This window comes from Panthera uncia, chromosome A2, assembly GCF_023721935.1.
Source record: "Panthera uncia isolate 11264 chromosome A2, Puncia_PCG_1.0, whole genome shotgun sequence".
NCBI lineage: Eukaryota > Metazoa > Chordata > Mammalia > Carnivora > Felidae > Panthera > Panthera uncia.
In genome coordinates, this window is record NC_064816.1 from 138,647,551 (window position 1) to 138,664,807 (window position 17,257).

Genomic DNA, 17,257 nt, shown 5'->3' on the forward strand with positions numbered 1-17,257 from the left:
AATTATTCCATTACAAAATGGAGTGGACAGTTGGTGAGAATATTGCATCCCCTCACTGACATTGTTAAATCAGTTAAGGATGCATTAATTTGGTACCTACTATGTGCCAAGGACCATGCCAGGCACCCTCAGGAACATAAAGATGAGTCCGGCATCTTTCTTACTGTCAAGAACATTATATTCTAGAGGGGGGTTGGGTGGAGACATATGTGACACAGTTAAGAGGAGCAAAAGGCAGCACTGAATGACTATGTACCAAGGATCTTAATAGATTAGATTCTGCTTTGAATGAAAAGCTGTAATAGAAGATCTCAGAAATCCCTTCCATCTCTAAGGTAACATAATGGCAAGTATTAGGAGAATAGGAAGGGGCACCTGGGTGGCTCAGTCAGTTAAGCATCCCAACTCTTGATTACAGTTCAGGTCATGATCTCACAAGTTCATGAGTTCGAGCCCTGCAATCCGGCTCTGTGCTGACAATGTGGAGCCTGCTTGGGATTCTCTCCCTCTCTCTCTGCCCCTCCCCTGCTTGCGCTCGCTCGCTCTCTCTCTCAAAACATAAACTAAAAAAAATTTTTTTAAAGGAGAACTAGGAAAAACAACTTCAGAAAAAAATATTTTGCACCAAGTTTCCTAAAACATGTTTTAAATGTTGGTTAGTGAGTATATTTGAAAACAGTGGAACCCCACTAATGAATTTAACTGAGTTACATAAAAAAAAGCGCAATGCAAAACTATCCTTTTTCCTTCATAAGAATCATTTTCCTTTTTTTTAATTATTGTATGTTTACTTATTTTTTGAGAGAGAGAAAGAGAGAGAGAGAGAGAGAGAGAGAGAGAGAGAGAGAGAGAGAACAAGCAGCGAAAGGCCAGAGAGAGAGGGAGACAGAGAATCCAAAGCAGACTCCAGGCTCTAAGCTGTCAGCACAGAGCCCAACACAGGGCTCGAACCCACGAACCGTGAGATGACCTGAGCCAAAGTCAGATGCTTAACCGACTAAGCTACCCAGGTGCCCCAATAAGAATCACTTTCTAACAGAAAATAGATTCTTTAAGGATAATTCTCATCATGTAGATGTGATCAGCATATTTATAGGTTTTACATTTATTTACCTTCAAAATCCTAAACTTGTACCACTTTACTAGAATGAAATATTAAGGTTATTAGTTTAAACATCATGAAATTTTAAAAATAAGGGGTTAAAATAATATTTCTTCACCAACCTTGGACCACTACTGTATGTTAGATCACTGATTTAATATCCGTTTTTTTATCATATGCTAGGCCTAATACTGATTGGTACAGTCTGAAATTTAACTGTAATTACAGTCCAAAAATACAGGTTTTCCTTTTAGTTCCCCATAAGTCAGAGAAATACATAAAAGTAAATATAAGCCTGAAGCTTCAAATCCCAATTCTCCCAGCATGTGTTTAAACCCACCCTGATTCGCATGTAGACCCTTGGCCCCACGCTACTCCCAGGACAGTGTTGGCTCAGAGCAGCATGGAGGTGACAGATGGGGCATTCAGTTAAGAAGTGGTGCTGGGTTATTTTATTTTCGTTAGAGAAGGAAGCTGTGGGAAAAATATTCTCCACTTAATCTATTTTATTTTCAGCAAGGTGTTACCTGTAAATACTAATTTATACGCATGCAATACTTCACTAGGTACTTTAGCTGCATGAATATAAATGAAATAAAGTAATCCAAACTAAAAAATGGAATTTCCAGTATCTTCATTTCCTCGGGCAGAGGGGGAAAAAAATCCAAGGATTTAAAATTCTATCCCAGTGGTTTCAAAGACAACAAAACATCTCACATCTAGCTCCCATTTAAATCAGTGGGGTTACAAGAGTAGAAATTACGAGTTAAAGTACTGCAGCATTAAGAAGAAAAATAATCACTTACGCCATTTTCAATTTAGAACCTACATCCAAATCATTCAAAACACTTAACACTTAGAATACTATAAATTCCCCAAATTTTTACATTTTCAAGATCTATGACCACTTTGTGAAACAGAGGAAGTACAGATATGATTACTCTCAGTTTAGTGAGGGGTCAAGAAGATAGAAATAAGAAACTGTGAGCCTCTCAAGGATGGTGGCTTTCCTTATTGGAATGAGGCAAATAAAATTGATTCACTGATACTGTATTTAATTTCTCTCTCAACAATTAATTATATATCTATGCTTAATAAGAATATGAATAGTCAAGATATGCACGTGACAGGGTGCCTAGGTGGCTCAGTCGGTTGAGCATCCGACTTCGGCTCAGGTCATGATCTCAGAGTTCGTGGGTTCCAGTCCTGGGTCGGGCTCTCTGCTGAGTGCACTCTGTGCTGAGTGCTCAGAGCCTGGAGCCTGGAGCCTGCTTCGGAGCCTGCCTGGAGCCTGTGTCCCCCTCTCTGTCCCTCCCCCACTCATGCTCTGTATCTGTCTCTCAAAAGTGAATAAAGATTTAAAAAAACAGATATGCATGTGACAAATGAAAAAAAAATTTTTTTGATCTTATGTTTCATGGATTTCCAAAGTACAAAGAATGGGGATGGGGTAAGGGTTTTCCTGGGTCCACTAGCCCCCTCCTTGAATCCCACAGCAACTCGCCCCTTTATCTATGCCTACCCCTGACTGGGGGCTGGGCATTCTGCCCTCTGGATGCTCTATACACACTTGCTTGGATTTTAATAGAGGTCCCAAATTTTGTATTCAATGGAGCAGGGAAAATAGCCCTTCAACCTTCCTCATTTTGAATCCTCCCAGAAGACTCTTAAAGTGATCCTTTCAGGTTTTATCATCATAGGAGAGACATGGTATGAGGAAGGAACATGGTTTTCATTTACTTCCGTCTTCACTTAGTTGAACAGGGCCGTGCATCAGGTCAAAGGTTCATGGGATTTCCCACGCCTGGAAGAGCCTTCCTCCTCTCCTAGTCTCTTGGTTGAGAGGCTCCTACTCATCCCTCTGGGTCCAGCCAAACCCCACATTACCACAGGAACCCTTGACGGATAACTGCAACTTCTTCAGGTGAGGTCAGCCTTTCTTTGAAACCCTGGCACCACACTATAGCCCTTACAATATTGTTTTATGTCGTTTGTTGTTATTTTATATATTTCTCCCCAACTAGATCTAAGCAATGTAAAAGCTTAAAACCTACTTTCATAGCTGTTCCCTAGAGTGTCAAACATGATGCATATACCTACAAGATAAATACATGAATAAACACCTGCTGGGGGATTGATTTACTATTACCTGTTTCACCTGTTAAAGGAGGTGAATAAGTGAATACTATGCTGGCATTTCTTCATCTTATTCTGCTTCTCTTGGTGGAAAAAAGGAGATTTAGCGCTTACCAAGTTTAAAGAACTAAACCAAGAACTATTTGGCATTATCTCCCAACACTCTGATAGGATTCTGTCCTTCCTAACAAGACCTCACTAGAATTCTGCATTATGAAAACTTCAGTTCTTTTTCCCTATGAAGTCCTTTCACATGTGAGTAAATTATCCATGTTTGAAGTGAAAATTTACCGGGGCATAATTGATAGGTGTTTGACTGAATTATTCACATTGTAAATAGGTGGAAAAAGATAGGTCATAGTGTGAGTCCAAATTTAATATATTTAGTTCCACTCTATTTTTCTGGTTATCCAAAAATGAATATGACTTCGAAAGAAAGTACCTCTGAATTCTTTCAGTGCTTACATTTCTGACATTTGTATCAGAAGGTGATAGGTACAAATGTTATGCAATTCATCCCTAGGAGAAAGAAAAATTACTCTCTCAATAAAAAGGTAGCATTCTTGGTCCAGAGTGAGCCTGTGTTTCTATGTTGGGACATTGTATCAAACACAGAAAAGAAAGGGAATTCTAACCGGAAAGACAGATTTAAAGGCTGCCACCCAGCTCTAGCATAGCCAGCTGCTTCTCCTCAACCACAACTCCACCTCTTGTACTTTCAAAGTGGGGTACCAGGAAAGAATCCAAAGGAGAAAAATTCATTTTTTTTTATTGAAACCTAGTAGCATTTTTGTTTGAGTGCTGGAACAACAGCAAAATTAGCACAGCTTATCTTTGGGTCATCCAATCTTTTCCTTGGTTTTCTGATTATTAAATAAAACGGACTCCTACCACCTAACACGTGGATTTGCAAAGAATAACAGTACCACTACTTTTTTAGCTCAATTGGCTGGAGCATGGAGTTGGCAAGGTCCCAGTCTCATGTCTAGCCTTCAGAAAAATTAGATAGCCTTGCTCCATGCCAGAGCCTATTTGGACCTATTAATTGTGTTGTTTCTTGGTCAATGACTACACCTCTAATGTTAACCTCCCATTGTTCACAAAATAAGGCAAGTCAGGACGAACGGTTGAGAAATTGGAAAAAAAAGGTATAACTCAAAATGAATATCCTACTGATGGTGGACATCAGTATCTTCCTCCTCATTATCATTATAGCAAACATTTATGGTGCTATTTTCCAAGCATCTTGCTTAGGACTCCATGCACTTTGTCTTGTTTATCTTCATTTAAAAACTTATGAAGGAATTAGTATTATTATCTAGTCTTTATAGATAGAGAGATTAACCAGCTTGCTTAAGGTAATATAGCTAATAAGCATTACATCAGAATTTGAACCCAGGCAATCTGACTTCAGAGCCTGACCTATTTTATATAATTCATATTAATCTGTTTTACTCAAGAGTATCAGCACCACTAGATAAGCATATTATAATAATCTATAATGTGAAGAGACAGCCCCTTGTAATAAATATCTATAAACCACAAATATCTGCACAACAAATCTGCATAAGTATGAAATGCCATTTGCTTTATAAACAATATAAATTCAAACTTTCTCAGAGCGAAGATAATAAACTACTTTGAGTTTTACAGAATTGTCACAGTGTAAATACGTAAAGTGTAAGAAATAGTACAAGCACGAATCAAAGCTAGAGTTTACTCTCAGTCTACCTGAAAGGAAGCAAAGGTGAGAAGCCGGAGCAAAAATACATCACCATCCTCACATCCCAAGGAAGCCCAGTGTGGCACTATGGGGGACACAGAGACAGACCCATGAATTCTCAGAAGCTGGACATAACCAATAGATCTGGGGCTATGTTACACCAAGGACCCCGCCTCCCAAGCACAGAGGGAAGCCTAGGAGAGTCTTGGAAGGAGACTAATGACCAACGTGGAGAACACATGCTTATTAGCTTGCTGGGCCTAATGGAGTAAAGCAGCAGAGTTTGGCCTCATTCTGGAAACAGATAAAGGTGGCTTTGGATGATGCTATACCTGGACTCCTTCCCACCCCACCAGCCTGGTGCTCACCATGTACTTAAAATACACAAAGATTATGTGTATGTTTTATGTTAGGAAGAGTGCTTAGAGATTAAGGAAAATCCCCAATTACAGCTAAAAGAGATGTCTCTGTCTTTTGCCAGAGAGTGTATTCTATCACTTAAATTGGTAAAAAGGCCATTTTTTTCCCACCATGGGGAAAGAAGGGCCTCTTGTGACCCTCTATTGATTAAGACTGCTGTGGAATGTTATTTGCAATCTCATTGCATAATGGGAATCAGGAGGTAGCTGTCATGGTTTCTGAAGACAAATTGCTGGTAGCTGAGACAAATCATAGTCTCTTTCTTCTTTTACTGTTCTCAATTCCCAGTTAATGTGTATCTTACAGTCTAAGTTTCTTAAATCAGTCTGCTCTACTGTCACAGGTAGTAAAAATGAGTAAAAGTGGTAATCTGAGTGACCCTGCTTTAGGAATCATGTTCAAGTGACCATTATGCTGATCATTACTCCTGAGCTATGCATTATTTAATAAGGAACACAACTTCCAAAAGGGCACACAATTAAAAGTAGATCCATATAGCAGCTGCTGTGATTATGACCAATATGAACAGAAATCCAACCAGGCATGAGTCAAAAGAAAAAAGTCTGCTGCCAGACAGAACATTGTTAAATCTCATTTTTGTTTTGTGTACTTTTACTTGCTAAGTTAGCCAGCAAGTGATTTATATGGAGCAGTGGTTCTCAAAGTGTGGTCTGCGAAACAGCGGCATCAGCATCACCGGGAACTGTTAGAAATGCAAAATCTTAGACCCCAACCCAGACCTACTGACTCAGAAATTCGAAAGGTGGGGCTCAGCAATCTGTATTTTAACAAGCCGTCTGGGTGATTTTGATGCATGCTAAAGTTTGAGAACTACTGGGCAGGAGCCAGGGGACAGCCTTTGGATTGTAAGTCTTCCTAGGAAGGTACACCTTTGGTTGCAAAAAGTTATCTTGATGAGAGTCTGGGAAGAACCTGTTCTGAAACCAAATAAAACCACTGCCATCTTCAATTCTGCTGTAAACCTAAAACTTCCCTAAAAAAATAATGTCAATAATTGTTTTTAAACCAACCACTGCAATAATTAGGTTGAATGGGTAGGTAGAAAGAAGAGCATAGGACTTTCCTTATGTGTGTGTGTGTGTATCCTGACTTGCTCTAGAGAGGTTTTCAGACAACTTCTTAAAAAATAAATAGCAGCCAGGGCAGGGGCAATGGAGGCCTGTGCACTGTTTGTTGGCTTGGCCTGAGGCACCGGGCTGGAGGGTGAGGGCGCAGTGGGGCCGGGACTCGGATGCCACCTCCAGATGGGGCCCAGGGGCGGCAAGGGGGCTGCCACGACACCAGGTGAAAATATCTTCCTGTTTGTGCCTAACTTCATCCGTGAGTGCTGCCAGTGGCTCCAGATCAAACGGGAGGGCAGGGTGCCTTGGGCAGGCTTCCTGATTCCACCCTGTCTGCCCTGTCCATCCCAAGGCTATGCAGGATTGCCTTAGCCATTGTTTCTTTCTACTTAATGCCCTGCTGTCCCCTCACGACCTCCTCCTTCTACTCACTCAGCGGACTTCTGGATGATTTCCACAGACACGCTTCTCGAACCCTTAATCAAGCCTCAAGCCTGCTCTGTTTATCCCTTGTGCTGGAAATGAGCTCTTCTACTGCTCCCTCCACCTGTTCAATTTCTCCGAGGGACCTTGAGTTGGCTCTGTGGGTTTTTCCAAGTGGGCCTCTGGATCACCGCCCCTATAGCTGTGCTCAAGTCTCTTATCAGTGTCCTCCATCTGGTCACAGCTGCACACAACATGGCTGGCCTAGACACAGGGGATGGTGACAGGAAGAAGTGACCTGGAAACCTCCAACCCCTGACTGCCCACCTACCCTGGAAGTCTCACTGTGCCCACACAGCTCCCCTCTCCCTCCTGCGAGGTCCCAGGCTCCCTTCTTCCTATGGTGTTGTCCAGCCTGCTAGGAGAAGGGTCAGCCTCTTTGATGATGTCATGTTCTCCAAAATCCTGAGGACTGGTCCCACCCTTGGGATTCCCAAGGACCTGGACTTCAAATCAATAAGGATGCTCAGGAGACCTCACCCATATAGGCAGTGCTCCTGAGACACCAAGAGGCCTAAGGACCCGACATGGTGGCACCTGCTGACTTAGCCCTGAGGTCTGGCTTGGCCTGAGGCTTTAGGGACAGTTGAGTGAGGGAGATGGGGTAGGGGCCAGGTTTCTCAAAAGTCAGGGAATCACACCTGGGTGGCTCAGTCAGTTAAGCATCTGACTCTTGATTTCGGCTTAGGTCATGATCCCAGGGTTGTGAGATCCCACCCAGCATCCAGCTCTGCGCTGTGTGGAGCCTGCTTGAGATTCCCTCTCTCCTTCTTTGTCCCTCCCCTGCTTGTGCTCTATCTCGGTCTCAAAGATAAATAAATAAATATTTAAAAAAAAAAAAAAGGCAGGGTATCAGACCTGTGTCCCTGGTGCCACAGTCAGGAAAGAGGCCCTGTAGATCCTTTCCCATCCCGGTCTCCTGTATCCGTCTATACTGGCTCTGAATACCTAGACAATAAAGGGGGGGAGAGAGGGGGTAGGACAGGGGCTTCATTCTGCAAGACTTGGTTTCCTTTGAGATACTCTCAGACCAGGGCCTGGGTTGAGGGAGAGCTTGGAGAAAAAGAAAGATTTATCTGGATGCTTTTCTCCTAGTTGTTAACTGACTGGCTTTGTCCTATCATTCCATGGTGACCTCACAGAGGGGCCCTCCCTGCCACCCAAGCTCATGCCCTGTTTTGCCCACCTCCTTTATTTTCTTTATGACATGGTCACTCTGTCTACATTTATTTGTACACATTTTCTACACCCACCAGAATGTAAACTCCCGTGAGGACATAGATTTTTCTTGTTCCTTCTCTAGCCCCACAGTGAAGATTAACCTTAACCTGGCCTGTCATAGCCGCTCAACAAATATTCATGAGCAGAATGAATAGATAGATAGACAGACAGACAGCATCCAGTCACAAGCCATTCTCTTAGAAAGATTCCTCACTATTTTCAAAACAACCTCATTATTTAAAATACTCAAAATTTAGGCATTAATCACTAAGCAAGCTCTTAAGATATCTTCAGAATTCACTGTAGGATTTCAGACCCTACACAGCTAGAAAAAAGGAAAGTAAGATTAACTTAAATTCACCAAGTTTAAAATCTGCTGCACCCAACAAGAGTCATCATGCTCCTTCAGCATTTCAAGCACATGACCCCCTACACTGACTCTCTTACTTAATGTCATCAACAGCCACAGTCTGTGATGTGTGCCTGTGAGTCTGTCTTATAGCAAGGTGTTTCGGTAATTCATTAATTCAGCCCCTTTGTTGTTCCATAAAGGGGCCCTATGGTTCCAAAATTCACTTGAGCTATTGTGTTGAGATGAGCCTCTAGTACTGTTTTAACTTTTTTTCAAATGACAAATAATCTTAAGAAATCAAAGGGAAGTAACCTATCACTAAGGGATTTTTTAAATAAATTACGGTCTATTCATATAATCAAAACCCAAGCAGCTGTTAAAAAAAAAACAAAGAGGTTCCTAGTTCTCAATCCTACACAAGTATTAGAATCACCTAGCAGTTATTTAAAGTATACCAATGCCAGGGCCCCACCCCAATTTCACTGGTCTTGGATAGAGTTTGAGCATCCTTTTTTTTTTTTTTTTTTAAGCTATCCAGGTAATGCTAATGTGCAGCCACGGTTGAAAATTACTGACACAGAAAAAATAAAAAAAAAAATAAAAAAAAAAAAAAAATTAAAAAAAAAAAAAGGGGCGCCTGGGTGGCGCAGTCGGTTAAGCGTCCGACTTCAGCCAGGTCACGATCTCGCGGTCCGTGAGTTCGAGCCCCGCGTCAGGCTCTGGGCTGATGGCTCGGAGCCTGGAGCCTGTTTCCGATTCTGTGTCTCCCTCTCTCTTTGACCCTCCCCCGTTCATGCTATGTCTCTCTCTGTCCCAAAAATAAATAAAAAACGTTGAAAAAAAAAAAATTTTTTTTAAAAAAAAAGAAAATTACTGACACAGAACTATATTAACAAAATGGAAATGTCTCCCAGATTATTCCATGAAAAAAGTCATAAGACATATATCTTTTAATAAAATTATGTGTCTGTGTATATAATTTTACTAATAGATATGGGTTTAGATGTGATCTCCTTCCATTTTACACTATTTACTTATCCATTGCTTAAACTTTTCAAAATGAGAATGTGCTAATGTCTTTTGCTTATTAAATTTTTAATTTTAAAAAACTGTTTAGGGAAAATGTGGATTTGTAGGAATATGAGGAAGCACATGAAAATAGTAACTCCCAAAATATACTATGTCTCCTACTTTCCGCACTGCTTCCTCCTTCTGTTCCTTTCTCTCGAAGAGTATAAAAGTAAAACAAATAAAATTCCATTTCTGTCCTATCTACCCAACACAGATTATTTCCAATGTTTGGGCCTGGGGTGAGGGAGAGAGTATAGATGGAGGAGGTAGAGAGATACAGTTCATTCATTCATTCATTCATTCATTTAGCAAACATTTATCGATTCTCAGACAGGTCCATGCTAGGTGCTGGAAATATAGCAACAAACAAGAGATCCATGCCTTCATATATATCATAGATATATCCTGCCCTACTGGAGCTTTGTTACACGTAAACAAGGAAACTTAATCTAGTCAAGAGAAGTGAGAAAAGACTTCCCAAAGTAGATGTAGACCTTCATCCTGGAGTTAATGGTAGCCATTAAGGGGTTTTAAGAAGGGAACTGATATTACCAAGTCTGTATTACATTTATATTTATAAACATTTATTATCTGACTCCAAGTTGAAGTGCCAGTGACCAGGGGCAATGCTCACTTCCCCCAACACTCTCACTTAGAGCCACTATAAGAGAGAGTACCCATCATCTCTCATTTGAGGTGAGGGGGCTCCTTACAAAGTTAAATTAGAGCTTCCTACAGTAGCAAAGGATTGGCTTAAAGAGTTCACCTTTCAATTTATTTGCCATCAAGTAATATTTAACATGAAATGTTACCTCCTGCTGAGTTTACTGATTGGGCACATCTCTCTGTCCATCTAAGATGAGCCCAACTATGGCAGATTTATTTTGTCTGAGTTTACAGTTAATAAAGTCCATTGTATGCAACAAAAAAACTTGCAAAATGCTTGTCTTTATGGAAGTGGTTGCTACCATTCATAGAGTCTCTTGAAAGAAAACACCTTTGTAAACAGAGCAAGGTAGGTGAAGACTCCCAGGGTAATGGGATATTTCACTGTACTTCATTTACTTAACATTAAAGTCAGTTTTAGCCATTTATAACCAGAACACTTGCACATGGAAAGAAATTATCCCACCCACAAGAGGATTTCTATTTAAGTCTCATTTTATTGCTTTGGGAAGTAGATACTAAAGACTACTTAACTATCCTTCAAGAGTAGAAAGTTCATTCTCTAGGTAAAGTTAACTAGAAAAACAAAAGGGAAAGAAATTGTATCTAACATTGTCCTTTTATTACCCAGATGCATCTACATGGACATTAATGTGAATGGTTACCTCCAAGCATCGATGTTATTTTTAACTTAGAATGTTCAATCTTTGCTCAAAGTAAGTATATGATTAGTGTTTTGAGGAACAGAATTGCTCTAATTTAAAGGCAAAGGCTGGAAAATGTTCTAGAAAAGGGGGGAATCTAAGCTCTTTATAAAACATATGAAAATTCCTCAAAATTGCTTTTTAAAAAATAATTTAAATTATGGGCTTCTCAGTCAACATTTCCAAAAGGCCCCCTAATTCTTTTTTAATTCTTTCCAAACTACATAATCTCTGAGAGCCTGGCCCCTCTTTTCATCGGTGTCTCTGCAATATAAGAGCCACTAGGGTGGCATTTTCACTTCTAGACACATGGGGTGAAGCAGTTCTGGGTTTGCTATTCTGCAGTTACATGTCACATTATCCTAATTGATACTACTATTATCTAAAACCATTAACTTGCTGTAAGGATTAAACAATCACTGAAGTGACCACTCTGCCCCCATATTAACCCATATATGACATGTGTGTGTTTTAAGGCACAGCAGTGCTTCTAAAAAGTTCAGATCATTGAAGTCTTCATCTGTGGCTATCAAACTTGTTTTCACTCCCAACACACCTAAGAAATGTGAAATGCTTCAATCGGTAGAAATGATTCTGGGGGTGAAGGGGAGGCATATACTCACACACTGGGTCCTGTCATTTGAGAAGCGTCAGAGTTGGTTTTGATAAGTCAACACACCCCGAGGGGGCAATAAGGAGAGAGAGCCATGTAAACCTCACCTCAGGAGGATGAAAATCACTGGTTTGGCAGAGCATTCATTGTCCTGTGGGCAGAGACCACAGGACAGCTTCTAGCTCCAGCCCCCTGTCCAACTCGCCTCTGAAGTTAAGAAGGCTGACTTTTTTTCATTAGTTTCTGGGTTTTGGTAGGAAGAGAAGCAAAAATAGAACAACATCTCTTCCCTCTAGAAAGGAGTAGGGCCAGCTGTGCTCCTGGGCAAAGGAGGTGGCCACCCACGAGGTATAGTCTCTGGTGGAGGAGCTAAATGAATCTCTCCAACAGTTGCCTGAACCCCCTTCACAAAGACAATTTATCTCATCCCGCTGTTAGCGATCCTGCAGAAAACAGAATCTTCCTGGCTTAAACACAGACATACTATATGCAGATGACTGATGATACATAGCTCCTTTCTTGCAACCAGGCTTTGATTAGAACGTAGAAGGATACAGGGTACAGGAGAAGCTGCCACAGGAGGAGCAAGGCTGAAGTAAGAGGGAGAAGCCTAGACGCCTTTGTCTCCCACGTGACTTAGCCCGGGCAGATACAGCAGGTGAAGACAAGGCTATTCCAGGGTTGTCCAAAAAAAAAAGACAACTAAGACATCTGGATATTACTTCCACTTTTAGCACAAGTATTTTCTATACAATTTTAAAACAGGTTCTGGCTGCACTCTAAAACCTTCAACTAATGTTTATTGTCAAGCAGGACAGTGAGTGAATTCATTAATTAAGGCCTTTGCATCCTTATCATCACTTTTGTTTGTGTGGTTTCAAACCATGATGCTCTACCTTTTTTTAACTCCATTAATCTAGGAATAAGTGGCAATATATTGATATCTGTACATCTTTTTAGATTTTGTGGGTCTTACGCTGTCCTGAAGCAGCCCAAGAGCCATAAAACTGTCCCAAATGTTCACTTTTATTCAAGTCATAGCATTTGGCTTAATCACACTATTATTTTTCAAAAAGAAATTGTAAGCCAATCTCCAATGCATTAATTTGTTAACCATTCCTTTGTTAACTATTCTAACATTTCATGGCAGTCCCAACATACGTGTTTAAACAGAATACATTCACACATAAAGTGAGACATTTTCTATTCCAATGACTTCATCATTTCATGATTAATATCAGTGTAGAGTGCTGACTGGAGGTCTCACATAAATCATCAAAGCAAATTAAAGTAGCAAAACAATATAAGTTACAATTATCAAGTTCCCATTCATGTGGTTCTAGGTTCAGCTGGAAGATAAGCTAAGTACCTACATTCTGTCACTTACTTTTGAAAGATACAATTTTTAGGCCCCAGTAATTTGATTGATAAATACATTTGCTCCCACATAATAAATGCTCACTCTGTGCCAGTGTACTCATTTTAGTTATGATACTTACCATAGCTAACACCCCTCGTGGCTAAAAGTCACCCACTCCCTAGGATTTGGTCAAGGGTGGCAAGAACAGTCCTCTATTGTGCTGACCACTATCTTAAGAGTTGACCTGGAGTACTGGACTCTGCCCAGGGAATCCATGGTAATTCTCCCACCTGGTCAAATAAAGTCCCTCCGGAATTATTCAAGACAGTAAGGAGAGAATTGGCCAGCCAATGAAGAAGAATGGAGCAGAGGGAAGTTAGGTTGAGACCACATAAAAACAAAACCTTCAGATGGTCTGAAGGTCCCTTTGGCAGCTCGAGGAGACAAAGGACATGGGTTCCGGTGGAACCCTTCACCTGTATTTTCTCATTAAATCCATCCCAAAACCTAACATGATGTTATTATCCCCATTTTATAGATAAGCTGATTCTATAGTAAAATTAATGTTCACAATCTTTAGAAGGTTCAAATAAGCAATTATCGCCAATACCCCACTTCTCAAGTCCTTGTCTACTTTTGTCTGGCCACCAGACTATAGGAAGGAGACAGGATTCATAGGAATTATGATGGGATTGCTGGGAACCAGAATTTAGTATATAAGGGGAGGGTAACAGAAGGCAGGGAAAAGATGCTCATGAAGGTTTCCCTCTTCTCAAAAAGTGGGTGTTGTTAAGGAAATAGAGAGTGAGAGAGAAAGAGAGAAAGAGAGAGAGAGAGAGAGAGAGAGAGAGAGAGAGAGAGAGAAACCAAGAAAAAGACTCTTAACTATAGCAAACAAACTGATGGCTACCAGAGGGTGGAGGGAGGTCGAAATTGGTGATGGGGATTTAAGAGTAGTACACTTATCATGATGAGCCCTGAGTAACATACAGAATTGTTGAATCACTATATTTTACCCCTGAAACTAATATAACACTATATATTAACTATACTGGGATTAAAATTTAAAACTTCTAAAAACTAAACAGAATAAAACAATACAAAAACAAAACAAAATAATATAACAAACGTAATAACATAACATAACATAACATAACATAATGTAACATGTGGGTGTTGTTGAGCCACAACTGCTGAGTTAAGAACAGAAAAAAGATGCTTGGGAGCAACTGGGAAGACAAATCAAATCAGAGAGGAAAAAGATGCTGGGAAAGTAGCTAAAACTGGGTACCATCACAGAGCACAAAATGGCATGCAGCTCAGAATTGAGACTTTGAGGAGAAATTCTAGATCCCCGGATGTGGTGAGAAATCTGAAAAATCCTGTACAGGCAAGGGGTCAGCTAGCCCAAGAGAAATTATTCTAGAAATGACAAATTCGAGCACCTTTGGCTGCCTATTTTAATCTTGTGTCCTTATCATTGCCAAAAGGCTCTTCCCAATGTCCTTCGAAATGTCTCCAGCATTCCTTGAAGCCTGGTTTGTGCCTCTTCAATACTCCTTAGACACAGAGAGCTTCTGCTCAGCATCCTCATTTCAGAAAATTTCATCAGCCTGAAAATGGTCATTAGGCTGCCTCTTAGCATTCTGTCTTCTAAACTAAAGCAATTCATACAAAAGCTGGACGGCCACTTAGGGGGAGGTTACAAAGAAGATTCCAGCCTACAAAGTGAACCAGACTAGATGGTCCCCCAAGATATTTCCCAAACCAAGAGCTTTCGATTCAATTCCTGTCATCTTTTTTGTGAAGTTTTCCATCAATTTGTTCATTTTTGTCACTGTATCAGTCACCTGTCCAATTTCTCCATATTCTTTTAATATCTTTAAATATAATATGCACAGGAACAGTTTCTCACAATATAAAACAAAGCCTCATTAATTCAGAATAAGTCGGAAAAGTCATGTCCCACTAAGAAACCAGTAAAAAGTATTTTCAATTCAAACAATTGTCTCCTACAGAACACTACATAATAGATATTGATAAACAAAATGATAAAGTTAATGAAAGATGGTGACTTACAACAACTTTATTTTTATGGCACTTTATACTTTTCAAAGTATTATTCCATCTTATTTTGCCAATTTTACTCAGTATATAAATGCAATTTATAGGTAATAGATCATCAAACCTATATCAGAAAGGCTTGAATTATTCTGCTAAACTTGAACTTTTAACTCAATATGAATTATATATAATTATTCCAAGTCTGCATCAGAGCAGTCTGAATTAATGAGGTTCTGCTCTATTGTAGCTATTATAAACCTGACAATTTTATGGCCATCTTATATCCCAGGGTGTCATTTCCATCCACACATTAGTAATACTGTTTCTTCATACAGGAACTTTTGTCATAACAGAGCATTCCACTTTAAAGAAGCTTCACCAAGTAAATTATCTTATATCTCAAACACCATAGAAATGTTTTACATGAAAAATGTGCTAAGATTTCATTATACTCTCTAAAAATACTTGCTTTGACTTAAAATGAGCATCAATAAGGAGGATATCCCAAGATGTTAAGGACTCAACATGTCACAGAAATTATCACCTGTTTGTTCAGGGAGGAAAAAAGAGTCATAATTAATCCAATTAAGTAATGGAGCTAAATCAACACATGTATAAACCCAGACACAGAATCCTCTAGTTGAGTAACCTGGTGACCCTGAGAGGGTCTATGAGAATCTTCACCATGTTCACGTTCTTCTTACACCTGTGGTTGGAGTCAGAACAGTTTATTGTCTTGTCACAATGATCAGAAAGACAATGCCTTCACCTACCTTAAAAAGTCTTAAAATGTTAGCAACCATGATGGACACGGAGCTTGCTGCAGCACCTATGACACCAGAAATCTTGTCAGGCTTGGTGAAAATGGGTGGATCTCCATTAGCACACTTCACGTCAGAAGCGTCTTTCTCTATCAATGCCTGCACGAATGTTAATGACTGCTCCAAAGCATACGTGTCCCTGGAGCACGTGTCAAGGATCCGGACACCCAGAGTAATATTGGAGAGGAGATCAGGGTCCTTATTAATCTGGTCGATTGCATAAAGCATGGCCTCCAGTCTGTGGATCCCCTTTTCCTTCTTCAGCTCCCCGCAAGGTACCCCTCTCTCTCCCTTTGCGTGGACAGGGAAGAGACCCCCCAAAATGATGTCCCCATCCACTCGTATGGAATGGGCATACTCCTGGCTGTGAGTTCTTTGCATCATTGTGAGGATCCAGTAGAACTTGGCCGTCAGGAGGAAGAAACAAGGGCAAGAGGCTGATCGCTTTCCCTCGCATACCATTTTCTCCACAGGTGGTGTTGCAACCCAAGACCCAGAGTTTATTCTTGCCACAGAAGAAGGGGCACCACCAGAGGCTGCACCTTCTGGAGGCTACCATCAGGGCCCATGGGGGAAAAGGCTCTGTGGGTTTCAGCAAGTTTTCTTGATTTCAATGTCACAGTGAATTTCCATCAGACCCCTAAGGTTCAATTTTATTTCCATATAAAGTCAACTTGCCTGGAATGGTGCAAAAATTAGAATAACAGCTGAGGTTCTGAAGGTGGGATGAGGTCAACAATTCACGTCCTTGAAGTCAGCCCTGTAGCAGAATTATTCCTGAGAGGCAGGGGGAGGGAAAAACAGGGTTCAGTTCAACGGGTCTACATTTTTCATATTTTTAAGTTCTGTTTACACAAACCTCTTTTTTAGTTTGTTGTTTCATTTCCCCTATTCAGTGAGAAACTAATTTTTTTTTGTCCCCCTATGATTCTGAACACCTGGCTGCACTGCATCTAAACAGAGAGATTGATGACACTTTTGGAGCAAGGGAAACAGAAAAGTATCAGAAACTAGGTTGATTCTCCCAAGCCAGAAAGTATTTTTATTTACCATTTTATTTCAATAAATCCAATTTCCATGAGGGTAAAAATCCTGTGATTGATGGCACTATTTCTTTTCAAATCTGCTTTTACTTTTTACAGCTGTCTGAATTTAGCATTTAAATGTTGTCCACAAAATCATAATGAAAGTTTATTTTCTGTGATGTATTCAACAAGCCAGTCATCTGTTAATTTCATTTTTTTGGTGCCTCAGATTGCCCGTGGGAAAAAGTGATTACTCAAACACAAAAGAAAAGAAAGAAAGAAATCCACCCGAGGAGTCCAAAATGTAGAAGTTTTATAGCTTGTGAAAAGATTTAACATAGAACGTCAGCTATTTCATATAAATTATCTCATTGTTCTCTAATAACAAAACAAAGACTTGAAAATGAAATACAT

The 17,257-nt window shown here is 40.2% G+C and overlaps 1 protein-coding gene across 1 annotated transcript in view; it reads right to left on the reverse strand.

The window, feature by feature from the left end:
• The window catches only part of GRM8 (glutamate metabotropic receptor 8), a 755,014-nt gene extending 738,667 nt beyond the window's left edge, over window positions 1–16,347 (reverse strand). The window contains exon 1 of the mRNA XM_049641781.1: window positions 15,771–16,347. Within this exon, the coding sequence (XP_049497738.1) occupies window positions 15,771–16,280 (510 nt within the window). The 5' untranslated portion in view covers window positions 16,281–16,347. The remainder of the gene's footprint in view (window positions 1–15,770) is intronic.
• Window positions 16,348–17,257: the final 910 nt, after the last annotated feature.